Genomic DNA, 27932 nt, shown 5'->3' on the forward strand with positions numbered 1-27932 from the left:
GAAAACAAGATTTTAAAATTGAGGCATTGCTTAATGGGAGCCAATGGTGGTCAGCAAGCACAGGAGCCAGCACTGAAACCTCTTATAAATCTTTTGTAACCTCATTATTCTACAAGTACTTTAAGCAATTTAGCAAACTAATAGTCTCTTTCTTTACCTCAGTGGTTTTGAAAATTTTTTTAGTTTTTTTTATTTGACCTTTTACATCACTGCTGGTGTACAATGAAAGCCTCCAGGGGAGACCGTTTACATAGAGACAGTAAAATAGCATATCCTCCAGACTTACCATGAACTATGGTATAGGAGTTCAGCCGTAATTTGACAATAATAAATACACATAGAGGGCGTTAATGTTACAAAAGTCTGAATTTTGAAGGTAATATTAGCTGGTCTTCAAAGAACTCAATGATCTCCTGGTTATCGTAACATCTGCTACATTTTGAAGCCATCTGAAGTGTTTACACTAATATGATCGCTGATTAAAAGAAGGTTGAAGCAACGGCCTCTGCAACTGCTACAAATAATTGGAAAAATGAGCAGTCATTTCTAGGTCTAGTCAATTGTTGCTGAAATTTTGTTCCAAACATGGACGTCACATATCTGTTGAGTAGACTCTTTGGAAAAATTCATTACCATGCATGATAATGTAGTGCTTGCAACCACATGGAGTGATTGAAGTGAATAGCACAGATGTAATTAAGGGGAAGCTAGAAAGTTACATGAGGGAGAAAGGAATAAAAAGATATGTTGATAGGGTGAGATGAAGTAATGTGGGAGGAGGCTAGTGAGGAGCATAAACAATGGCATAGACCTGTTGGGCTGAATGGTCTGTTTCTATGCTGCAAATTCTATGCAATTCTATTTAACCTATCATGGGAACGATTGAAGGGCTGCCAGAGTTGTTTTGAATGGCTGAAGACTTTGGCCGTAAATTCACTAATATTGGGACTAGAAATGTGTGTGTCCTGGCTTTTGGGTGTGGTGATTTGCGATTCACTATCTGCCTGTACTGGTTCCGTTCGAGCTGGGCAGATCGTACGTTTGGTGCTCTCACCTCATCTGCATGATTGTGGCATGTGGCAGAGCAGGTTCCTCTCTGCTTCCTTCTTTTTTGTGCTGCTGGCTGCCTTTACGCTTAGTGGGGGCTGAACAGCGAAGTGTAGATACCAGATGGTGAAGCCAGCCTGCTCTTCTTAAAGGTAAGCTGTCCCTCTTAAAGTGAAGCTGCACTGATTAATATTGGTGGAATTTAAATGACAGTACATTGAACATCAGAGCACAGAGAAGGTTCTAGATGTGGTACTGGAGGCATTAGTGGTGGAGCTGGACAGAAGAGATGCTGTGGTTCTGCGGGGGGCCAGGAGGCCTTCAATAACCCTCCCCCCACCAACTCCCCAGAAGGAAATGGGAGATGGTCAAGGAGTTAAATTCCTGGCATCTGGCCACAGGGACTTGGCAGCTTTGCCACCAGAAGTCTAATGACCTCATGTAAGGGGGGGCGGGGGGGGAGGGGGGGTGGTCAAGGTCAGTGAATGTACTTTCACATGACAAATCCCACCCACCACACCACCAATCTCTCACACTGCTCAATGCACCCATACCCCCAACTTTCATCCACCAGCACTCCCGAGCACTCAGCACTCACACCTAACATCCAGACAATTCACCCTACCCTCACACACCTACCAATGCTGCCAGCCTCACACCCACCTCTCACTGCTTCCATATAACTCCAGCTATTCAGTTATGGCAGGAACATTCCCCCAAACACAGTGCAACACAATCACTGGCATTCTACCCTCTCTGTTCCAGGACAAAGTGGCACACAGTAGAAAGGAGCAGAGCAGGACCAGTGGGGTATAAGGACGTCTGCATTCCTGAGGCCTATGGAGGATATGGCTCTCAGCATCATTGGGCTTTTCAGCAACAGAGCCCATGTCGTCCGGTGTTGCTGAGACCATTCAAGATGATGGTAGGTTTCTGCCTTATGCCCCTTCTCCATTCCCAGCACACGCTACTGTCTGGTGTGATGTGCAACCTGCTGATGGTGTGCCATGAACCTCTTGCTTCCCATCCTCTTCTCCTTTCCTCACGCCAACCTTCCCCTTCAGATTTTCTGTTTTCAGACACCCAAGAAGTGGCACCTGCCCAGCCACAGCAGCCCCAGGAGGAGGGAAGAGAGCATCACAAACAAAGAGGCCACTTCAAGAAGGGAAGCTTGGATAACACGGGATATTGTGAGCCTAGTCAAAAAGAAAAAGGAAGCATCTGTAAGGGCTGGAAGGCTAGGAACAGATGAAGCACTTGAGGAATATAAAGACAGTGGGAAGGAACTTAAGCAAGGAGTTAGGAGGGCTAAAAGGGGTCATGAAAAATCATTGGCAAACAGGATTAAGGAAAATCCCAAGGCTTTTTATGCAGATATAAAGAGCAAGAGGGTAACCAGGGAAAGGGTTGGCCCAATCAAGGACAGAGATGGGAATCTATGCGTGGAGCCAGAGGAAATGGGTGAGGTGCTAAATGAGTACTTTGCATCAGTATTCACCAAAGGAGAAGGACTTGGTGGATGATGAGCCGAGGGAAGGAAGTGCAGATAGTCTCAGTCATCTCATTATCAAAAAGGAGGAGGTGTTGGGTGTGTTGCAAAACATTAAGGTAGATAAGTCCCCAGGGCCTGATGGGATCTACCCCAGAATACTGAGGGAGGCAAGGGAAGAAATTGCTGGGGCCTTGACAGAAATCTTTGCATCCTCATTGGCTACAGGTGAGGTCCCAGAGGACTGGAGAATAGCCAATGTTGTTCCTTTGTTTAAGAAGGGTGGTAAGGATAATCCAGGAAATTATAGGCCAGTGAGCCTTACGTCAGTGGTAGGGAAACTATTAGAGAGGATTCTTCGGGACAGGATTTACTCACATTTGGAAACAAACTAACTTATTCGCGAGAGACAGCATGGTTTTGTGAAGGGGAGGTCGTGTCTTACTAATTTGATTGAGTTTTTTGAGGAAGTGACGAAGATGATTGATGAGGGAAGGGCAGTGGATGCTGTCTATATGGACTTTAGTAAAGCCTTTGACAAGGTCCCGCATGGCAGACTGGTGCAAAAGGTGAAGTCACACGGGATCAGAGGTGAGCTGGCAAGATGGATACAGAACTGGCTCAGTCACAGAAGACAGAGGGTAACAGTGGATGGGTGTTTTTCTGAATGGAGGAATGTGACTAGTGGTGTTCCGCAGGGATCAGTGCTGGGACCGTTGCTGTTTGTAGTATATATAAATGATTTGGAGGAAAATGTAGCTGGTCTGATTAGTAAGTTTGCGGACGACACAAAGGTTGGTGGAGTTGCGGATAATGATGAGGATTGTCAGAGGATACAGCAGGATATAGATCGGTTGGAGACTTGGGCAGAGAAATGGCAGATGGAGTTTAATCTGGACAAATGTGAGGTAATGCATTTTGGAAGGTCTAATGCAGGTGGGAGGTACACAGTAAATGGCAGAACCCTTAAGATTATTGACAGGCAGAGAGATCTGGGCGTACAGGTCCACAGGTCACTGAAAGTTGCAACGCAGGTGGATAAGGTAGTCAAGAAGGCATATGGCATGCTTGCCTTCATCGGTCGGGGCATAGAGTATAAAAATTGGCAAGTCATGTTGCAGCTGTACAGAACCTTAGTTAGGCCACACTTAGAATATTGCGTGCAATTCTGGTCGCCACACTACCAGAAGGACGTGGAGGCTTTGGAGAGGGTACAGAGGAGGTTTACCAGGATGTTGCCTGGTCTGGAGGGCATTAGCTATGAGGAGAGGTTGGATAAACTCGGATTGTTTTCACTGGAACGACGGAGGTGGAGGGGCGACATGATAGAGGTTTACAAAGTTATGAACGGCATGGACAGAGTGGATAGTCAGAAGCTTTTTCCCAGGGTGGAAGAGTCAGTTACTAGGGGACATAGGTTTAAGGTGCGAGGGGCAAAGTTTAGAGGGGATGTGCGAGGCAAGTTTTTTTACACAGAGGGTGGCGAGTGCCTGGAACTTGCTGCCAGGGGAGGTGGTGGAAGCAGATACAATAGCGATGTTTAAGAGACATCCTGACAAATATATGAATAGGAAGGGAATAGAGGGATATGGGCCCTGGAAGTGCAGAAGGTGTTAGTTTCGGCAGGCATCAAGATCGGCGCAGGCTTGGAGGGCCGAATGGCCTGTTCCTGTGCTGTACTGTTCTTTGTTCTTTGTTCACATGATCTCACACTTGCAGCCACCAGCCCAGATACTGGCACTGCATGTACCTTGGAGGCAAGTAGAGAGTTGGGATCAGCAGATGATGAGTCATCTGTGCACAAATGGGTCACAGCCAGGCCAGGAGGAAAGGAGGTTTGTTTGTCAGCTTACCGGAGGACAAGGCCACAGATGAGTTCTGCTGAAGATGATTCAAATAAGGATCTTAATGGGGCGGCATACAGGAGAGCACTGATGGGCATGCACACCAAGATGCTGGGTGCAATGGTGGGCCTGCCAGACAGCCTCCTGTCAAGCAGCATGGAGGAGTCTGGCTCCAAGTTAACAGAGGGCATGGTGCAGAGCTTGCCCTCTCCACAGTCTCTGCTTCATCTGTACTGCAGACACAGAGGCACTGCCACTGCTGCCCCCATATCTTTTGTAGCCTTTGTGTGGACAGGTCACCTTCTCCTCTGCCATCCATCTGTGAGGATGTGACATCACTTTCTGGCAAATCCAGGAACTCACCTAAATACCCTGAAAAACACTCCACAGTACTTTCAGACAGTTTTCAATAGTAGATGTTCATAAAAATTTGGGTGCCTGAATCTTTAAGGAATGCTAGTCTAGGGCCCATCTTGCAGCTTTACACTTTTTAGATTAGAGATACAGCACTGAAACAGGCCCTTCGGCCCACCGAGTCTGTGCCGAACATCAACCACCCATTTATACTAATCCTACACTAATCCCATATTCCTACCAAACATCCCCACCTGTTCTTATATTTCCCTACCACCTACCTATACTAGTGACAATTTATAATGGCCAATTTACCTATCAACCTGCAAGTCTTTTGGCTTGTGGGAGGAAACTGGAGCACCCGGAGAAAACCCACACAGACACAGGGAGAACTTGCAAACTCCACACAGGCAGTACCCGGAATTGAACCCGGGTCCCAGGAGCTGTGAAGCTGCGGTGCTAACCACTGCGCCACTGTGCCGCCCTAATGAGTGATTGGCAAATTAGTTGCCTGGACCTGAGTGATCTGAATTAGGTGACCTGATGCCACATCAGCAAGTTGGACTTTGTGTTGTTCAGATAGGACACTGTCATAGCTTTCCAACTCCACAAGATGGGCGAAACAGGAAACTGACAGAGGCACCTTGGCCCCAGTAAAGTGGCACTAGGCCTCTGTGGCGCCGCCTCCATGGCAATGAATTTTGTGCCCAGAGATCCGAATTTGCCATTGAATTTATCATTCGAGTCATCTAAAGTGGGAGTAGGAACTGTGATTTCTCATCAAAATCTTGACAGTTTTGAATGATCGATAGCATTTGCTACCCGACCTTCCTCAGTGGCCAGTTATTCACAGATTGAGCGAGAGGCCCTTGCATTCATATTTTGAGTGAAGACATTTCAGACATAACTATTCAGATGTCATTTCATTCTGTATACTGATCATAAGCCTTTAATTTTCATAGTTTCAGAAAATTAAACTTCAATGTTTTAGCTTCAAGGAGAATGCAAAAATGGGCGATTCAGTTATCACCTGGCAAGTATGACATCAATTTTAAACCATCAAAATCAAATGACAATGCAATTCTTTTTAGTCCCACCTATCTATATCAGGTTAATATTTGCCAAAGATCTGCTTTTCAGCTAAACAAGAAATTGTTTACTCAACAGTTGAACACACTTCTCTTCAGGGCCAGTAACATACATAATAATAGTGTGTAGCCCTATACTATCCAGTATTATGTGGTGAATGTCTGGCCTGCTGGTGAATATTTACCAGCAGAATTATGATTATATGGGAGACATTAAGATGTCAGAATATGAGGCATGAGTTTAGTTAGTCTTGCCGAGTATTAGTTTCCACAGGGTTGACAAGTAAGCTTATCTGATGGGTTTGAAACTCACAAAGAACATCGACAATGTTGTTACCTAGGGATGGCCACCACATATGCATTCTAGCTAATTCTTTCATTCTTATTATACCAGGATTACCAACATATAGTTCCTGAACTGTACAGTTTTAGAATTTAGGTGGAATCACAACACAAAGCAAACAACCATATTCAAATCGACAATTCATCAGGTTCCTGACAGTTTAGGAAATAACGACTTACCCAACAACTGCAAGGGGGTTCCCTGCTCGCCTGCAAACCTGTCCGGGCTAAACCTGGAATTGGGCAGGATCATGTCGGGTTCCCAACCTGACGTCATTTTTTGGCTCTTTAACCCCCCCCGCCCTGCCCACACCTCATACTGCCTCCGCTTGCCGGTTAAAATTTTGCCCAAGAACACCCTGCCAAATGTTTGCCGGAGGAAACTGAAATGCCAGCTGTACTAAGTGAGCTTTTATTCAGATGGGGCAATCACAAGTTTGGCACCCACCTTAACTACAGTTGAATCTCACCTCTGTTTAACTGGTCAGTTTCCCAAGTTCCAGGAAACTCATGCTAGTGACGTTTAATTTAAGCTCAAGTAAAATTCAATTGAAAAACACCTCATTAATGTCTCCTAAGGACATTAATTGCAGCAATAAGTATCCACTTGCCTGCACTAATTAAAGATCGACTTTGGCGAATAGGCTACTTGCAGGCATCCAAATACGCCTCCATTAAATTCAGAAGCGAGCATGTTGGAGCGAGGTTGCGGACAATTATTTTAACTACCTAACCATCCCCAACACACCCATTCTTTGGAGTTAAAGATTCCCCATGGAATGTTCAACCTTTTTTCTGCACAACTGTCAACAAGTATCTCAAAAAATTAAAATAAATTGTTCAGTGCAAACATCTTGAAAACAATTTCCTGGGGGAATTTAATGTTCGCCCCTCCGGTGGCTTTGGAGGTGGAGAGAACGTGTAGTTGGATGGGATGGTGGTTGTCGGGGACTCTGCCACCTTCTCGCCTCAGCCGAGATTAAGTCCGGTTCAGGAAGGCCTGTGGACAGCCTTCTGCCCCGCCGCCAATTGAGGCCCTTAAATGAGCAATTAACGCCCAATTAAGGGCCTCATCCCAGCACTGCCGCAATTAGTCCAGCAGCGGGTCAGCCTGTCACCGCACGGGGAGCACGGCAAGAAAAACTGCGTGGGTTGCTTGCCGGCTCTGCGGGATGGGATGGGGTGGGGTGTCCATCATTAAGAGGCACATAATGCCTGAATGAGGGACCCAGCATCGGGAAGAGGGGTGCCTGCTGAGAGCCACCCACCCTGCTCTTGCTGTTGACCCCCTACAACCTCTGCCCCAAGACTCCCACCCCGCAAGACCCCTCCCGCCCTGACCTACATGTGGCCTGGCTCCAGCACCGCTCCTAGGCCTTGGGTGGGTGCTCCATTGGCAGCAGCCACTGCCTCCATGGTGGCACTGCTCAGTTAAAGAGCTGCCGGCCTCTGATTGGCCGGCAGCTCTCAGGGGGCCAAACTTTCGTCATCGGGGTTCTGATCCTGTGGAAGGCCAGCCACTGTCCAGTTAACTGCCTAATTGGCACTTCATTTGGCAGGCATCCCACAGAAGGGGCAATGCAGAGTTCTCGCCCGTGCTTTTGGCAGGGGTCAAGACCCCCGTCACCCGGATAAAATCCCGGCCCCTGTGTGCATATCACATGAACTGTTGAGATGATCTTATGCACTGCCACTTACGGCAGTCCCAAATTGGTGCCATATTTGTAAGGTAAATGAAGCAGTCTGTTACCTTTGGAGATTTTAAAGACCTACTAAAAAAGAGATGCTTTTCACTGCTCCTCCAGAGCAAATGAGAATAGAGATAGGTATCACATTAAATAGCATCAGAAAATAGAAACACTTATTACTCGCCCTATTTCGCTTTTATAGAAGCCATGGAATATTTCTTCAATCTTCAGCGGTAAAGAAATTGCAATTTTCATCCAGTTTATTTTGCTTCATAATGTCACTGCAGTGCTCAACGAGTTATCTCATCCCATTGATACGAATTCAGGTTTTCATCTGCGATAACAATCTGCCCTATTAATTCCAAAATACATCCTCATGTTCAAATTAAGTCACATGTTATGAAGTTCAGAAACTTCATGTGCTTTAGGCAAACAAATGTTGCACCTTGGTATTAGCTCTTTATTAGAAATGCTCAGTAATTAGGTCATAAGATAGAATGGAAAGTGTCAAAGTTATGACTTCACAAATCAAATATGAAACTTGTTTCTTCCAGTTGTAGAATTACTTTATTAAATTCAAGTATCAGGTTGCACTTTTGTGAGAAGGTTGTGGATTCGAACCTCACTCCAGAACTTGAACATAAAATCTAGACCTACACTTCAGTGCAGTACTGAGGGAGTGCTGCACTGTCGGAGACCTTGGGCTAAAAATTCAGCTCCATGGCGGCTGGGGTTTTGGCACTACAAGTGCCATGTGTGTCCAAAATGGTGCCCATGCTGCGCACACAATTCTGCTGTGGACTGCACCAGGCACCAGGCAGCATTTTGGTAAAGGGCATCCTTTACCCACATCAGAAGCTGGCATTGGGCCATTAACATATGCAGATAAGGGACTTAATCCCTGCTTCTGCTTCCTCTTGTAATTTCAGCTTGTGCCTGCGGCAGCCAGTATTAGTACTGATTGCCTCCGGGAAAAGTAATGCTGAGAAGCATGGAATTAAAAAATCTAAGTACCCACCTTAATCACCAGTGCTCAGGTCTGAAATCTCCCCCCAGCCCTGATCCCAAACTCCTAGCAGCCCATCCCCAATTGTTCTCAGAGGCCCAGCAAACAATACTGCAGACCGCTGCGATGTTCTTTCCGAACCTCCTAGCCTCCTCCGATCATACTCCAAGGCCCAGCCATTCCTCCTCCAGATCCCTGCTTTCTTACCCAATCACTTATCTGAGCATTAGTAGATAAACCTCTGCAGGGTGCTACTGCTGTGTCTCCTACATGATAATGAGGTCTGAACCCAAAATCCTGAGCTCCTTAGACCTCCCCCATTTGAGTGCAGGCTGTTAGCACTCTGCAGGTGAGGACCCCAAAAATGGATGCTGCTGAATTTCTCGGCCACCGTCTTTTGGATGAAGTCCCAACTTCCTGTTTCAGTGGACGTAAAAGATTCCATGGGAAAACTCAAAGAAGAGCAGGGGAGTTCTCCCTGGTGTTCTGGCCAACATTTATCCCTCAACCAACATCATTAAAACAGATTATATGGTCATTATCACATTGTTGTTTATGGGAGGTTGCTTCTGCAAATTGGCTGCTGCATTTCCTCCATTACAACAGTGGTTACATGTCAAAACCCTTCATTTGCTGTAAAGTGCTATGAGATGTGCTGAGGTTATGAAAGGCGCTATCGAAATGAAAGTCATCCACCTTTTAAGCCAGTTTTTATTTGAATTTGATTTCAAGTCTCATCCTTGCAGCCTGACTGGTCTACTAGTCATTATAGAGTCAGATTTCCATTCTGATGCATTCCCACAGTAATAGTTCTGTTGTTCCTGTTTTTATAGCAAGATAATCAAGAACTCTATCAAGTGTATCTTGTGATGCACAACTGGTCTATTCTCACTGTAACGTGCCTATCCATTTCAGGAGAGCACAACACAGAACAAGGTCTGTAAAGCTCAAATTATCAGTGTGACTGGTCAAAGACACAAGCACACACTTTTTCCTTAATTGTGTTTTAGGTCCCTCCGAAATAAAAAATCCTGTACTCAAAGAGCTAAAAATAAAATCAATAGTATGTTAGCAGATTGATAAACAGTACGAGTGCTGCTTATCACAGCGCTAAGACTATTCAGCACCCGTGCACGAGTAACATTTAGTCTTGTACAAACTGGACTCCATCCAAATGAACAATATTAATAGGGCTGTTTACATAGCTATTGGAATGTCAGGTCTCTATAGCACGCTGGGAATTACTCCAAATTATAAAAGGTTTGGAACATAATGAAAACCTCACTTAGAGATATTTAAGCTTATCAGTTTGTATCCCAGTATTATACTCTTGTTCAGGGAATAACAAAACTTGTTTTTTAACCTGATGATTTTTTCCAGACTATACTCAGACATTAACGCACAGTGGAAGAGGATGCAATTTATCTCAGATACTGCCAAATGTGAATGGCGTTGTTACTGTACAAAAGGCATGGTTTACCTACTTGATTAAGAGTAGGATTTTTCAGTAGACAAAATTATGTATTCTATTCCGAATTTCATTTTTTTGTAAGCTCACATAACCCAGTATTCACAATATAGAATCATAGAGTCATTTACAGCATAGAAGATGGCCATTCGATCCATCGAGTCCATGCCGACTCTCCGCAGAGCAATCCAGTCAGTCCCACTCCCCCGCTCTATCCCTGTAGCCCTGTAATTTTATTTCCTTCAAGTACCCATCCAATTTCCTTTTGAAATCATTGATTGTCTCCACTTCCACCACCCTTGTGGGCAGCAAGCTCCAGGTCATTACCATTCGCTGCATAAAAAAGTTCTTCCCCACATTCCCCCCGAGTCTCTTGCCCAAAACCTTCAATTTGTGTCCCCGAGTCATAGGACCATCAGTTAATGGGAATGGCTTTTCCTTTTCTAACTTAATTGAGCTTGTCACAATCTTGCACACGTCTATTAAATCTCCCCTCAATCTCCTTTGCTCCAGGGAGAACAACCAAACTAACCTTGTAACTAATATCCCCCATCCCTGGAACCATTCTGATAAATCTGCTCTGCACCCTAACAAGAATCCTGACATCCTTCTGTGTGGTGACCAGAAGTGGATGCAATACTCCAGTTGGGGACTAACCAAAGCTTTATAAAGGTTCAGCATAACTTCCCTGCTTTTGTACTTTATGCCTCTATTTATGAAGCCCAAGATCCCATTTGCTTTGCTAACCACTCTCTCAATATGTCCTGCCATGTTCAAAGATCGATAGGTCGATACACATACACCCTCAGGTCACTCTGTTTTAGGGATTGGCAACATGTATGTACACGGACACCAGTGTCTGATAAAAATTTTGAGGTCTGTGGTAATTTTAAATGTCTTGCTCCAAGCCTTTAAACTTGTATTTTAAAATGCAAAAGTGATCGGGCTATGTCCTACGTCCCACCAAAGTCTTGTATCTGTTCCTCCAATCCACCAATTAAAAGCACAAAATGTTTTCCTGTGTGTGGACCTCCGTTGAATGGGGGTGCGGGGGAGGCAGGACTCACTGGGAAGACTGGTGACGTCAATCAAGTGCTCCCTGCCTTGGCTTGCAGAATCAGCCTTGGAGAGTGCTGGTGTGAGTAGAACAGATGAGAGGGCGGGGGGGGGGGGTGGAGGGGGGGGGGGCGGGGGAAGAGAGGAGAGAGAGAGGCCGGGGGAGGGGGGAAGTGAGGAGAGAGAGAGAGAGAGAGGGCGGGGGGGAAAGGAGAGAGGGGGCGGGGGGGAAAGGAGAGAGAGGGCGGGGGGAGGAAGAGAGAGAGAGAGGGCGGGGGGGGGGGGTGGGAAGAGAGAGAGAGAGGGCGGGGGGGAAGGAGAGAGTGGGGGGGGAAGAGAGAGAGAGAGGGCGGGGGGGGAAGAGAGAGAGAGGGTAGGGGGGGGGAAAGAGAGAGAGAGAGAGGGCGGGGGGGGAAGAGAGAGAGAGAGAGAGGGCGGGGGGGGAAGAGAGAGAGAGAGAGAGGGCGGGGGGGGAAGAGAGAGAGAGAGAGAGGGCGGGGGGGGAAGAGAGAGAGAGAGAGAGGGCGGGGGGGGAAGAGAGAGAGAGAGAGAGGGCGGGGGGGGAAGAGAGAGAGAGAGAGAGAGAGGGGGGGTGAAGAGAGAGAAAGAGAGGGCGGGGGGGGGAAGAGAGAGAAAGAGAGGGCGGGGGGGGGAAGAGAGAGAAAGAGAGGGCGGGGGGGGAAGAGAGAGAAAGAGAGGGCGGGGGGGGAAGAGAGAGAAAGAGAGGGCGGGGGGGGGGGGGGGGAAGAGAGAGAAAGAGAGGGCGGGGGAAGAGAGAGAGAGAGAGAGAGAGAGAGGGCGGGGGGGGGGAAGAGAGAGAGAGAGGGCAGGGGAAGAGAGAGAGAGAGGGGGCGGGGGAGAAGAGGGGGGTGGAGAGAGAGAGAGGGCGGGGGTGGAAGAGAGAGAGAGAGGGCGGGGGGAAGAGAGAGAGAGAGAGAGAGAGAGAGAGAGAGAGAGGGGGCGGTGGGGAAGAGAGAGAGGGGGGAGAGAGAGAGGGGGCGGGGGGGAAGAGAGAGAGAGGGCGGGGGGGGAAGAGAGAGAGAGAGAGAGAGGGCGGGGGGGAAGAGAGAGAGAGAGGGCGGGGGGGGAAGAGAGAGAGAGAGAGCGTGGGGGAAGAGAGAGAGAGAGGGAGGGCGGGGTGGGGGAAGAGAGAGAGAGGGGGCGGGAGGGAAGAGACATGGGAAAGAGAGGGGGCGGGGGGGAAGAGACATGGGAAAGAGAGAGTGAGTGGGCGGGGGGGGAAGAGACATGGGAAAGAGAGAGACTTGGGAAAGAGAGAGACATGGGAAAGAGAGAGACATGGGAAAGAGAGAGACATGGGAAAGAGAGAGACATGGGAAAGAGAGAGACATGGGAAAGAGAGAGATACGGGGGACAGAGGGGAGAGGGATGGACAGAGAGAGGAGAGAGAAAGAGATCAAGATCACTCCAGACAGATGGACATGTATCTGAATTCTCTGCATCGCTACATCAAGTCTGCGGGCATGCATTGACTACTTGTGAAAGCAAAAGCATTGCCATATATCTCACTAAATAAGGAGAAATGTGTTTTAAAGCGGACTGTGTTTTGTTGGCATTATGTTGGCTATACACTTTAAATACAGATTAATTGTCCATATCCGTGGCTGAATCAATAATTTTGTCAAATGTCCGCGGTGCAACATGTTGGTGCCCATCCCTGCTCTGTTCCTGCACACTTTTCAATAACTGCACCATTCAGTCTATATTGTCCTACCCTATCCATTCTGTCAAAATGCATCACCTCATACTTGTCTATATTAAATTCCATCTGCCACTTGTCTGCCCATTCTGCTAGCCCATGTCCTGCTGCAGGCAGTTCATATGATCCTTACTGTTTGAAACTTGTCCAAGTTTGGTATCATTGGCAAATTTTGAAATTCTACTCTGTATTCCAAGATCCAAGTCATTTATATATAGCAAAAATAAACAGTGATCCTAGTATTATGAATGCTGGACCTTGTAGCGTAATTATGTTTTAAAAATTGACAGGTTTCTGGCAAAGACGCGATGGGCCAAGTGGCCTCTTTCTGTGCCGTAAACTTTCTATGATTCCACGAATCTTGGTTATCAGGACAACAGGGAACCCAGATTAAAGACCCCTTTGAAAAGCACAGAATGTAAGGTTATTACACCTGTCGGACATTGGGTTTCACTTTCCCAGACTCTCAGATTGAAAACAAGCAGCCAGTGGCTCTGAAAATGCAAATGCGAGTTGTAACTGCTAACACCTGGAAACAAAAGGCCTGAATGGTTTTGCTGTGGCCAGACTTGTAAAAAGCCAATGACTATTGATCTTTTGATTCTGGATTAATTCGACAGACTTGGAGAAATCTGGAGGCTGTAAGGAAAACAGGAAGACAAAAGACCAGTGGTGGCAGCCTCAGGAGAGAGACAGAGAGGGAACACCTGCTCTCAGAATACTGATATAGTGAAAGGCTACAAAGACTTGAACCTGATTAGAAAGTTGAGGTTTGCAGAGAAGGAAAAGACCAACAGTGTCACCAGAGATCACCTTATTCATGGAAGTCCAGGTTGAAAGTGCTCTGTTGATTTTTTCCCCCCCTGATTATTGTTTCTAAAATCTTACCCACCACTGATACTGAACTAACTGGCCTGTTGTTGCTAGGACTGTCCTTACACCTTTGAATAAGCGTCTCACATTTTCCACTCTCCAATCCTCTGGCACCTCCCCCATATCTAGGGAAGATTGGAAAGTTATGGTAATCCCTCCCACTATCACCACCCCACTTCCTTTAGCAACCTGGGATGCAAGCCATCTGGACCAGGTGATTTGTCTACCCTAAGCATAGCCAGCCTTTCCAGCACCTCCTCCCTCTCAATTGTTACCCGATCCATTGCCTCTACTCACTCTGCTTCTAGTGATATTTTGTCTTCCTTAGTAAGCACTGATACAAAGTACTCATTAAGTATTCTAGCCTTGCCCTGTGCCTCTAAGCATATATTACCCTCTTTGTTCCTAATAGACTTCACTCCAACTCTTACTACCCGCTTACTATTTACATGCCGGTGGAAGATTTTTGGGTTCCCTTTTATGTTGACTGCCATTCTATACTCAGTCTCTCTTTGCCTGTCTTATTTTCCTCTTCACCTCCCCTCTAAACTAATTGTATATGGCCTGGTTCTCACTTGAAGAAATTCACCTGACATGCATTATACACCTTTTTTTGTTTCATCATCATCTCTAGCTCATCCCTGCCATCAGTATCTCTGCGTTCTCACTCTCTGCTGCTACTCTCTCATCCCTGCCGCCGGTGTCTCTGTATTTTCACTCTTTGACACTGTTCTCTTATCACTGCCGCTTATCTTTCCTCGCTTACGATATCTGAACACATTTTAATCCCGCCAGTATAAAATTAGATATTTACAAAACTACAAATCAACACAAAACTTGCAATATTGCTATTGCTTTGATTTTGGTTTAGTTCAGTTTTCAAAGGGTTAATGTCATTGCCTTTTTAATACCCCACACAAATATGACCTTTTTCCTCCTGTTGACCTCTATCACTAAGGTTACCAGCACCACATCCGTAAACCTCAGAGCCCTCTCTCTTCCCAGGTGCCCCATTTCTTTAGCTTCTACTTGCAGCCACTTGCACTACAAGCAGCAGTTTCCATTTAATGAGTGCAGCTCCCCTTTAAGAGGCTGTCTTTAAGAGGTGCAGGCAAGCTGAAACATGTGCTAGCCATGCATTCTGATAGGCTCCCTGTTCAGCATTCAGCCAACCAGCAGCACGGGTTATACTCGCTGAATGCTATAATCATGGAAATGAGGAGGCAGTACTGGACAGCAACAGGACTGAGCGCGGGCTGTTTGCAAAATGTGATCCCTGCGCCCGAAAATGGAACCAGATCAAATTTTAGGCGTTTATGTTTCTAAGAAAGTTTCATACTGGTACTCAGAGTTAAGTTGTCTCTCCTTTGTTCACCTTGTTTTGTTGGTTTTCTGTTTGCTATGCTTTATGTGTTTGCACTGGACCTACACAATACTAATGGAAATCTGTTTCATATCCCGAGAGTTAACCTCAACCTACTTTAATTTCATAACTTTAAAAACAATCTTTCTATTTTAAATTCACCCTCAAGCATCCAATCTTAAATAATCCCTGAGATGTTTTAGAAATCAATTTGAATCACATAATTGGCACACAAAAGTGTTATTGAATAGAAAAGTAAATTGTAATTTGAACAGTTAAATGTATTGGATTACTTCGGTCTCCTTTGTGACTTACCTGTCTTTTCATTTTTCAGCTTCACACTTTCTTGGCCAGGAAGACAAGGACAAGGTCCTTTGCATCTCAAGGTGATTGTCTTATGTGAAGAACAAGCTTGGTAATCAAGTTTACACTGTAATCAAAAAAGGCAAAGGGAATGTTATACAACATATTCACTTCTCACTTCCTCTGAACCTACATCACATGTAATGATGGTCTAGAAATTTGAGCGGGTCTGAAAACAGGCATGTAGGAGACACAGGAATCAATTCCTGCGGCTGACTGGATAAGCCCGAGGCCCATGTAACATCAGGTCTTGCACCTCATCATCGTCTGGTCAGAGAGCTCCGAACACGTAACGGGCACCCCCAAGCAGCTTGCAAGAGAAAAGGACACGAAGATCAGGCTGTTGTGATGTCAGCAGCGGTCCACAGTCAAGTTCTTAAAGGGGACAGCAGGAAGGAGGGCAATTGACAGACAGGGTAGCGGTGGCAGGCGGGGAGCGAGTAGTAATGATCGGGGAGAGGTCGACAGTGATCAGAGCACTGAGAGGCCAAGGTCATGATCTGGGGTGTTATTGGGGGAAGAAAACAAAGCAGCCAGCAGCAAACCATGTGGTTTGAATGTGGTGCTGGGAAGAGCACTCCTGCTTTTCCCAACTCCATAATCAGGTAATTGTATTTTAAACATAGACCTTGTTGGTTGTGGCCCTTTAAGGATGGTTTGTTCTGCCACATCTAGACCTAGTTTCCTGAAAGCAACTTACCTGGTGCTAGCTGTGTTGAGGCCAACCCAATGTTGCAGAGGGTCCTCAATTTGGCAATCGGCCTTTATTTGAATATGCAAAGGGACCAGGTGTGGAACCTGTACCCATAACCTTTTGCCTACACAATTGTGGTGATTGGTAAAGGTGTGCAAAGGAAACTGGACCCGAGCCCGAATGCCAGACCCGGAGGACCGACCCAAACCGAACTGAACCCGACACGTCGGCGGGACCCGTCGGGGTCGGGTCGGGTAGCAGGCCTTTACCTATGTACTGATGTAAAGGCCTGCTACCTGACTCCGAAAGGATCCGACGACATGTATTGGGTTAGGGCCGGGTTGGGTCTCCTTTGCACACCTATAGTGATCGGCACACTTCTGGCTTGTTACGAGCATGTGCTTCCATCCCACCATATTGGAGGTTTTGGTGCCCAACTTATAGGCTGATGTATTAGTTCTAGCATGGCAGAGGGTTCTTTACTGTTCAATGTCTCTTTTACAAATACATACAACCTATATATTTCAACTCGCCTCTCTCACGAAATGTATTTAAACTGCAACTCTCGTATTGTTGCAAAGTGATTTCCACTTCACATTAGTACTGAATTTGTAGCATTATTCCAAGGTCAAGAGCAATCTGAAGAATAGTCTCACACATCTGGGGTTTAACACAACTCGGGAATTTTCTGAGACTTCCCAAACATACTTTTAAACCAATACAAATTTGATTTAAATATTTAGAGAATGTAGACACTCCTAGCTGCCCCACCCACCGCCCCGAAACATTTCACTTGGAATTTCTGCAGAGTTCTTCTACCTGTACACCATAACTTTTCTGTCACCCCAAAACTACTTGATAGCACAGAATGAACTCTCACTGCTTGGCTGCCTGCAAGAAGATACTTGTGGATGAGGAAAGCCATTCAGCCCATCTTGTCATGCATCTGGAATGACTTTAAACTCCCCCATTGCTGCATCAACTTATTTTGTTAATTAAATAAAATAATAAATTAAATAATTGCAAGGTTGTCTCCTCCACCACTCTGTCCAGAAGTCCATTCCAAATGTTAGTCACTCTCTGCATGAAATAACACTTCTTAATATCAGTCCTAAAATTACCTTTTACTACATTAAACTGGTGTACCCTTGTCCTACTTCTTCATTTTATAACAATATTCTGGATAATGTTTTCCATACCATTTACTATCTATAGACCTCTACAGGCTGAATAGCTCAAGTCTCTCCAGTCTTTTATCATAACTCGCTCCTCTGAAACTATTTCTTGTATTACCTCCAGCATTTGAATGTCTTCCTTGTTTCTTGACCATCTGAATTGGACACAGTACTCAAGTTGTGGTCTGACTAGCACACTGTACAATTTATTCATTGCTTCCTCTGACTTCTGTTCCACTGTTTTGACTAGGTAGGTTAACATCCTAATGGCGTTATTGATTGCTTCTCTGCATTGTTTGGACATGTTGAGAGTTGAATTGACCATGCCTCCGAGGTATTTCCAACTTCAACCTTAACTTTCAACACTATTTATGGAGTATGCATGACACATATTTTATTCTTCTTTTTGCAGTATTTTACATTTATCTGCTATTTACATCTCCCTTCCTTTCCAAATAAATAAAAACATGAAAATAGTTACCATTGTGTCTTAAACTATATGGGTTTTGAAAACCTAATTTAAAAGTGTACTTTGAGATTTTGCCAATAATTATTTACTTTAAGCCATTATTTCACACACAATATTTCAATTTCAAAGAAGGTTTGATATGTCTGTCCTCTGGTGAGCTCTTCTACTGAGATCGTGGTGATTTGTGATTTGAAGATTTTTTGACTTTAGGCTTTGTGAATCATTTTCCCTCTGTGGTTCCTTGGCCTTTCATTTGAGGTACAAAAAGTACATGAAGGTTAGATTTTCTGCCCATTGACTATAAACAGACAGAAAATCTAGCCTGTGGTCTTTTATTTCATTGCCTCTGCCAAGCCAGTATATAACATCCCTGGCTTTACATAAACAAACTCCAATTCTACTACTCTGAAGCCTATTTTCTGCACAGACTCTGTTCTCAATCACTAGGGATGATGAAATCAATTATAAAGTTCGTACATGTAGAAAGGTGCGAGAAACTAGGACTGCTTTTATTATAACAGAGGAAATTAAGTGATGATTTGATAGAGGTGTTTAAAATCATGAGACTGCTTCCAGTGGTTTATGGGTATAGGACAAGAGGACATAGATGTAAGATTAACAGAAACAATTTGTAATTATATAGTGCCTTTAACATAATAATACATCCCAAGATGCTTCATGGCAGCGTTATGAAGCAAAAACCTGAAGTCGAGCCACATAAGCCATATTAGGGCAAATGATCAAAAGCTTGGTCAAAGAGGTAGGTTTTAGGGAGCATCTTCAAGGAGGAAAGAGAGGTAGAGAGACGGAAAAGTTTAGGAAGGGAATTTCAGAGCTTAAGGTTTTGGCAGCTGAAGGCAAGGCTGCTATTGGTGGAGTGATTAAAGTTGATAAAAGTCAAAATACAAAGTATGGCCGGAATTTAATGCTGAAGTGGTGGCTCCGCCCACCGATTGGAAAGCCGAGGAGGAACCTGTCTCTGCCAGGCCTGAAAGCCACACTGCTATTTCGCGTGGCTCAGGCCTTTAATCGGCTTCAGTCAATTCAGCCACAGGGCTGACAGCTCTTCGGTCCCAGCAACACTACTGGGAACGGTGACCACTGGGACTGCACCCAGTAAGAAAAGTACCATGGCCGTCGGCTTCCAAAAAAGTAAGTGGGGATTGGGCCTTGCTGGGGCCAATCGGCTAAGCCCTGGCAAAGGGCAGTGGGGGTTGGAGTGTAGGGCGGTGGGGGGGGGGGTTGTTTTAGTGGGGGTGGCCCATGCTGCTGGTGGGGGGGTGCATCCTTGGGACACAGGGTGCCAGATCAGAAGGATCCCACCAGCAGTGCGGGAAGAGGTCCTTAAGTGGCAATTAATGGGAAAATAGCAGTGGGAGCAGGTAGACGATGGGCATGGCACCTCCCACCCGGCTTTACACACCACAACCTCCTAGCCTGCTCCTGGGGTGGTGGCGGGGAAGGGGTTAAATCCGGCCTATATATAAAAGAAACAGTAATTTAATAACATTTTAATATACACAAACTATTACACTATCTTGAATTTATTAAATTGTGGCTACCATATATTATACATCACATCAAACAACCTTAGTCTTGTGCTCTGCTTTGTTAGTTTCATGTGACTCCCATCATTTCATTCGTACCAAATGTGGTATGAAAGGTTCGCAAGTCTTTAGCAGCCTTGTGAAAATAGAAAATATGACTGGAAGAGCCAGACTGCTTAAGGGACAATTACATTTCACAGTGATACAAAGCAGTATTAGGTGCATGTCAATGCATCAAGTGGGAGGGAGATTCTAATGTAATGCTCGTTGAATCCGCTGGAAGCTCTTTAAACTTTGTATTGATGTTTTTAAATATTAGAATGTAACACAACTCCTGCTGCGCGTTCCTAACATGAAAAATCTCCAGAAAGAGAACAACCTTGTACCTGTGTCAGAGAACACTTTACAGAGCTCTGGTATTATAGTACCTCACTGTTTGCCAGATTGTGACATAATTGGGGTCTGCTGATTGCACATCAGACAACAGCTACCTGTGAAATAATAGATATTTACAGTGTAAATGCAGCCTAATTTGTAATGCCTTTGAAATGTAACTTTACTCCTAGGATATTTCAAACAGAAACCAAAATTGGGAAGATGGCTGTCTTCAAAAACAATACATTACTGAAAGCAAGAAGCCGCCTCCAAAAGTCAAATCATGCAAATTGTAATCCAAATCCATAACAGTTACTGCACCCCAAGATTAAAGCGGTACAGAGTTTGACAGTTTTGAGGTCCTGGGAACAAGTGGGTTACAGTATAAGACTCTATAGTGAGTTTTTATTTTAACATAGTAAGGTGTTAGAAAAGCCTCCCAAGAGATAAGAGTAGTATTTAAGTCTTGGATAGACTCAGGTAGCTGTGATTCAGATATGGCATGCTCTACAGTAATACACCTGCAGTGAATCATCAGCTAAGAAGAGTATGTGAAACAGTGCATTTGGAGCTGAGAAGCTTAGGAGGAACAAGAGCGTACAGTCAGAGAAACAATTGCTATGGTAGTGTCAATAAAGCTGAGAAACAAGTAAAAGTGCAATGCAGAGATAGAGAGGGAGACAGAGAGAGTGAGAGAAAGAGAGACAGAGTGAAGGGGAGAGTGAAGGTTAGCAGTGAAAGACAAATTATTTGTGATAATCAGCTTTTCCAGTGTTCTGTCCAGGATTGTCACAGAGGTGCTCGATAAACCTCTCAAGATATGGGAGTAATGTTCTTGGAGCAATTCAGGCCGCTATGATGATAGCTTATGGTAAAGTCACTGCAGTAAAATATCAGTAATATGGAGCCTGGAGGAATTTGTTGAGGTCTCAACATAAAGTCATAAAGCCCAGAAGGTGGCCATTTGGCCCATCGAGTCCATGCCATTCCATGAGCAATTGTAATGTCTGCAAAAGCATCAAGGAACATGACAGGTATTGGTGGCACACAATGATACACGTGGATTGCCTTGGTGACATTTTTCCACACAGAACAATGATTCTAATTTTGCTGACCTATATTCTTCATTTTGAACTTTGTAGAATGATTATGTTTTTAAAAACTGTGATTTTTAATGTAGTGTAAGGAGGATTCAGAGGAGCTATGTGACCTCACACCAACTCTACCTAGAGACAAGACAGGGATCCTGTTTACCATGCGAACAAGGAAACCAGATCAACGACCCTTATGAAAGTGAAATGCCAAGGTCGTAACACATGAAGAACAATGGTTTTCGCTCTCCCACTCTCAGATCATAAACAGGGAACCAGGGGCTCCAAAGGTGCAAACTCAAGTTGAAATTTTTAACATCTGGAAACAAAAGAATGCCTGGATGGTTCTGCTGTGGCCAGACTTGTGGCCTCTGTATACTGAAAAAAGCAAATGACTATTGATTTTTTGATTCTGGATAAATTCAACAGGCTTTCAGAAGTCTGGAGGCTGTAAGGAAGCTGGAAGACACAAAGAGTAGCAGTGGCAGTCTCAGAAAAGAGAGAGAAAACATCTGCTCTCAGAACACTGATACAGCGAAAGACTGTGAAACCTTGAACCCAATTTGAAAGCTGAGGTTTGCAGAGGGAAAAAAGACCAACGGGGTCACCAGAGATCACCTTATTCACGGAAGTCCAGGCCAAAAGTGCTCGGAAGAAGTGAGTGAAGAGGGCATTGACTTTAAGAAGGACTGGGAGATCCAACCCATTGCAACTGAGAGGAGTTTGGGACTTTTAACTGCAAAGATATCATTTCAATGAGGACATTGTGTAATGTATAAGTATTCCAATAAGTTACAGGGAAAAACCTTGCTCTGTAATTTAGTGTATTAGCTACTTACTGTTTAGCTAACATGGACTTTCAGTTTAGTTGTTATAGTAAAAGTCTTAAAACGTGAAATCTTGTGGTGTACTTTTTAAATTGGTCTGGGGAGTTCATAGCTCGGGTGTAGTGTAGAGGAAGTGAGGGACCTTGGAGAGAATGTCCATAGATCCCTGAAGGAAGCAGGACAGATCGATCAGGTGGTTAAGAAGGCATAAGGAATCTTTTCTTTTATTAGCTGAGGTATAGAATATAAGAACAGGGAGGTTATGTTTGAGCTGTATAACTCATTGGTTAGGCCACAACTTCAGTACTGTGTGCAGTTCTGGTCACCTCATTACAGAAAGGATGTAATTGCACTAGAGAGGGTACAGAGGAGATTTATGAGGATGTTGCTAGGACTGGAAAAATGCAGCTATGAGGAAAGACTGGATAGGTTGGGGTTGTTCTCCTTGGAACAGAGAAGGCTGAGGGGAGATCTGATTGAAATGTACAACATTTTGAGGGGCCCGGATAGAGTGAAGGTGAAGGGTCTTTTCACCTTAGCAGAGAGTGCAGTGACAAGGGGGCATAGATTTTAAGTGATTGGCAGAAAAATTAGAGGGGAGAGGAGGAAAGACCTTTTACCTAGCGGGTGATGGGGGTCAAGAATCACTACCTGAAAGGATAGTTTAGTTTAGTTTAGTTTAGAGATACAGCACTGAAACAGGCCCTTCGGCCCACCGAGTCTGTGCCAACCATCAACCACCCATTTATACTAATCCTACACGAATCCCATATTCCAATAACATCCCCACCGGTCCCGATATATTTCCCTACCACCTACCTATACTAGGGGCAATTTATAATGGCCAATTAACCTATCAACCTGCAAGTCTTTGGCATGTGGGAGGAAACCGGAGCACCCGGAGGAAACCCACGCAGACACAGGGAGAACTTGCAAACTCCGCACAGGCAGTACCCAGAATCGAACCCGGGTCCCTGGAGCTGTGAGGCTGCAGTGCTAACCACTGCGCCACTGTGCCGCCCAAGGCACAGACAGTTGAGGGCAGAAACCCTCAACTCATTCACAAGAAGTCTGGATATTATCAGGCAAGCCCCCCACCTGCCAAGACCGAGGCACACATTATTTCACCACATGAGCATTAAAACTTAAAATTGCACACCCCTGACTGGAAAGACATTTACATAGTACCAGACAGTGTTGAAACAAAGGAACCAGTCCCTGCCCCAATACACAGAAGAAACCTGGTCAAACCAGTCAGTCACCTGCTGACCAACTAGGACAGTTCTAAATTGGAAAGACAGAATTTGAAATCAGAATGCCGTGTGCTCCTGGAACTAAAGCAAAGACCTCTCTCCTGCTTGCTCATCTCTCAGAGAACTTCTTTCTTCTCTTTTCTTCTTCTTTGGGCTCCTTGTCTCGAGAGACAATGGGTAAGAACCTAGAGACGGTCAGTAGTTTGTGGAGCTGCGCCTGGAGTGGCTATAAAGGCCAATTCTAGAGTGACAGACTCTTCCACAGGCGCTGCAGATAAAATTGGTTGTCGGGGCTGATACACAGTTGGCTCTCCCCTTGCGCTTCTGTCTTTTTTCCTGCCAACTGCTAAGTCTCTTCAACTCGCCACTCTTTAGCCCTGCCTTTATGGCTGTCCGCCACCTCTGGCAATTATTGGCAACTGACTCCTATGCTTTGGAGGTCAATGTCACAGGACTTCATGTCGCGCTTGCAGACGTCTTTAAAGCGGAGACATGGATGGCCGGTGGGTCTGATACCAGTGGCGAGCTCGCTGTACAATACGTCCTTGGGGATCCTGCCATCATCTTCCATGCGGCTCACATGGCCAAGCCATCTCAAGTGCCACTGGCTCAGTAGGGTGTATATGCTGGGGATGTTGGCCGCCTCGAGGACTTCTGCGTTGGAGATACGGTCTTGCCACCTGATGCCAAGGATTCTCCGGAGGCAGCGAAGATGGAATGAGTTGAGACGTCGTTCTTGGCTGACATACGTTGTCCAGGCCTCGCTGCCGTAGAGCAAGGTACTGAAGACACAGGCTTGAAACACGCGGACTTTTGTTCTGTGTCAGTGCGCCATTTTCTCACACCCTCTTGGCCAGTCTAGATATAGCAGTGGACGTCTTTCCCAAGCGCTTGTTGATTTCTGCATCGAGAGACAGATCATTGGTGATAGATGAGCCTAGGTAGGTGAACTTTTGAACCACTTCCAGAGTGTGGTCGCTGATATTGATGGATGGAGCATTTCTGATGTCCTGTCCCATGACGTTCATTTTCTTGAGGCTGATGGTTAGGCCAAATTTCATTGCAGGCAGCCGCAATCCTGTCGATGAGTCTCTGCAGACACTCTTCTGTGTAGGATGTTAATGCAGCATTGTCAGCAAAGAGGAGTTCCCTGATGAGGACTTTCCGTACTTTGGTCTTCGCTCTAAGATGGGCAAGGTTGAACAACTTTACATCTGATCTTGTGTGGAGGTAAATTCCTTCTTCTGGAGACTTGAATGCATGTGAGAGCAGCAGTGAGAAGATCCCAAACAGTGTAGGTGCGATAACACAGTCCTGTTTCACACCACTAAGGATAGGAAAGGGGTCGGATGAGGCACTGCTATGCTGAATTGTGCCTTTCATATGGTCATGGAATGAAGTGATATACTTAGTAGCTTTGGTGGACATCCGATCTTTGCTAGTAGTCTGAAGAGACATCAGGGAACTGAATCTTGTGAAAACACATGAACCCGAGAGAGAAAAGTCTCCTATGTGAACACTGGACACCAACGAAATGCAAGACTACCTACACTCAAGTGTGCTCGAAGCACAGTAAACAAGAAATTATTCTGAAATTGCCTCAAAACCTCTCTCTACTATATTTTCTTTTCTTCTTTTCAGTCCCTATTTGCATGTCTATATATCGCATGTGCATGCTAGCCTGGGTGCATTGTATGTTCGTAGGCATTAGCCATATTAGAGTTTAAGTTTTAATAAATTTCATTTTTCTCCTTTAAACTTGAGAAAACCTTCTTTTGGTGTGTTGGTTTCTTTGCCTTATAATTGGAAAGTTGTGAACCAGGATTCAAAAAAAGGGGAGCTCAAAACACTGTTTAAAAACCCTGTTACAATAAGACCAGGTAAAGACAGCAAAAGACCCCTAGACACATTTCTCACCTGGTCATAACAATATGCACCTCAAGTGCCGTAATCTGCAGGGCTACGGGCCAAATGCTGGAAAGTGGGATTAGAATGGGTGGATTGTTTTTCGGCCGGCACAGACATGATCGGCCAAGTGGCCTCTTTCTGTACCTTAAACCTTCGATGATTCTATGGTTTTAAAGTTAACAGTCTGACTGGGGACGTAACAATTACTATATACCCAATTAAACCGGATTACTACAAATTCATGGAGGGAACTAAATTACTTCTTGCCAAGGACTATGTGGACTTGAAGGAAGCTTCCAAAAGCATTAAAAAAAAAATCATCAGTAGTAATTTGCGATAAAAGTTTACAATAATGAGATTCCACTATATATAATCCCTGAATAAGAATGGACCGGCGGAAGTTCAGAACCATTTGAATCCTACAGATACACAAGATACTTAGGGCAATTAAAGTGGCTGAAAGTCAATTTGATTTGTAGCAGCTGCAAAGTGCTCTGAGAATCTTTATAGTGCTGTTTCACGTACTGTTGAAAGGTTGCACAGCCGATGACTTTGACAAATAACCTGAGAGCAGATGAAGTTTGAATCCTTTAACATTTTTAAATACAATGATTTAAAATCCTAGATAAAACTATTTACAACAAATGAACAGTGTTAAAGATAATTTTTCATACTTAATTAGCTGTCAATCAGCGGCACCTTGAAGGAAATTCATGTCCATTGAGGAGCAGAAAATTTTCATTAACTGTGAAATTCTATTCTCTTGGCAAAGGCCAAGTTAGCTCGAAATGATGCAATTTGCAATTTACTTCATTTTATAAGGGCAATTTTGACTCTGCCCATCCAGCAGGAATGCAGCTGGTGATTACAATCAACAATCATAACAGCACAGTTTTATAGACAGCTGAGATGACACTGCACAAGCTGGACTCCTCCATGCTTTCAGTAATGGTGCTTAAACTCCTTGTTCGGCCTTCCATTACCTGCTGCAACTACTCTCATGAGGCAAGCAATTGGTTTTTTTATCCCCGTCATGCTCAGTAGAGCTGGGATTGGATCTCACCTGCGACTGAACTGCGCCCAGGGCTGTCCCTGTCGCCAGTGTCTGTTCACTCATGCTGTCTGTTTCACCACGGACAGACCCCTCCAGCTCACTGCATAATCCATGTGCTAGTGCTTTGGGAGGGCTGAAGTGCATGCCAATGCATCCCCAGGAGGAGTGTCCTCCTCCAACGTGTCTACTCCAGCAGGACCCAGGTGCTGACAAGGACCAAGATGCAAAAAATAAAGGGGCAAGAATTGGCATAGCATTGAGACGCTGGACGATAGCAGCCAACAGTCTTCAGATTGTAGCTTGAAGTTGTGTAGTATGCTGAATATTTGTTGAGGTGACTGAATGGCTTTAAGTAATATGCATCCTGCTCAGATAAGCTGCTGACCTCACCTTCCTCAAACATTATGGCTCTTCTTAGGCCAATAATGTCCAGGGCTTCCTGCTTTGTTAGGGTGAGAGCTATGATGTGAGGATCTCCTCCTCTTGTTCTGCTCCCTTGCACTGCATGCTGCCTTATCTTGTATTAAGAGGTGAGAGTTATTGACTGTGTGTTGAAAAGGAAAGTGGAAATGTATGGGGCTTCTTTATAGATGTGCTGAGAGCTGGAGAAGTAAGATGGAATGAGGATGGGGAGGTGATGGATAGAAAACCAAAGTGAGGAAGGAGCTCTGGCAGGACGTGGTGGTTGTGCAAGTGGCAAATTTGTGAGAAGAGAATGCTGTTAGTCTGTACTGTGAAGAGAGCAAAGGAAGATGTGAGTGTGTTTGGGATGAGAAAGTGGTGTTGTAGTGTGCCCCTGTCATTTAATGCTGAAGGATGTGATGGAGGGAAGGGAATTTTTGAGTGCTGTGGGGGAGGGGTGAATAGAGTGTTGTCAGGTGTTGAAAGAAATGGAGAGATGAAGAGCTACATTCACCTTTGCTGTTCTTGTGAAGCTATTGCTCCTCTTCCGACAGTGAAGCCAAGTCCTGGGGGTGATGCTTGTAGCACTGATCACTGATGTCCCCTCTGTCCAGGCTTGCTGCATAGTAGCCTGGGAATGCTCCTCTGAGTGCTGGGAAACAGTACCTGCTTCTTTGCCCTGACTTCCTCCATCAGTACCTTAAGGAAGGCATCTAAAAACCTGGTGGCATCCCTGAAACGCATCACAATGAATTCCGTCCACAGAGTTTCAACACCATCTATCAAAGGGAATACAATTTCACTACAAGGTGCATTCCCACTTTCTAGGTCTTGCCATCTCTCTGGGAATTGTGCAGTGAAAATGGGTGGTCTGCCTTTTTCATGATGCAATTGAGTGGGTAGCTTGACAATCATGTTAAAATGAAGCCTGGGAGTTAAAATCACCTGGGCAATGTCATAGAAGCTTGCCACTCTTCCCCCAACAGCCCCCCAACTCCTGTCCACCTGATTCTCACCCAAGTTAAAATCAGGGTACAGTGTCTATGTACTGAAAGGAAAAATACTCAATTGAAAAAATATTGCATAGCAGATGTTATTACTGGAGTTTTGTGTAAAGGTCACCTGGCAATACAATATGGCAGAAACATAAATAACTCAAGCTATTGTAACATGAGAACATATTAATTTTTAGGATTGGAAAAGTCCACTAATCTTGTCTATTCTTCAAAAATCAACCTCTGCCATACTTAACCTTATCATATCCCTCAGTTGCTTCTTTCTCCAGAAAGAAATCTAATTTTCTCTTGAACGTGTCTGTACTGTTTGCTCCAATGAGATAATTTAAGGTAGCTCCATTTTATCTCACTCTGTCCAGTGGGAATACATAGCATTGGCCTCAAAATTTTGGCGATACACTTACCACCCCATTCCTGCTC

General features: G+C 45.0%; 1 protein-coding gene across 3 annotated transcripts in view; it reads right to left on the reverse strand.

Annotated features, from left to right (window-relative positions):
- Positions 1-27932, reverse strand: part of spock1 (SPARC (osteonectin), cwcv and kazal like domains proteoglycan 1) — a 770011-nt gene that overhangs the window by 91467 nt on the left and 650612 nt on the right. For all 3 annotated transcript variants that reach the window (XM_068043616.1, XM_068043617.1, XM_068043615.1), the window contains exon 7: positions 15654-15768. In XM_068043616.1, the coding sequence (XP_067899717.1) occupies positions 15654-15768 (115 nt within the window). The remainder of the gene's footprint in view (positions 1-15653; positions 15769-27932) is intronic.

The sequence above is a fragment of the Heterodontus francisci genome, chromosome 12, assembly GCF_036365525.1.
Source record: "Heterodontus francisci isolate sHetFra1 chromosome 12, sHetFra1.hap1, whole genome shotgun sequence".
Taxonomy (NCBI): domain Eukaryota; kingdom Metazoa; phylum Chordata; class Chondrichthyes; order Heterodontiformes; family Heterodontidae; genus Heterodontus; species Heterodontus francisci.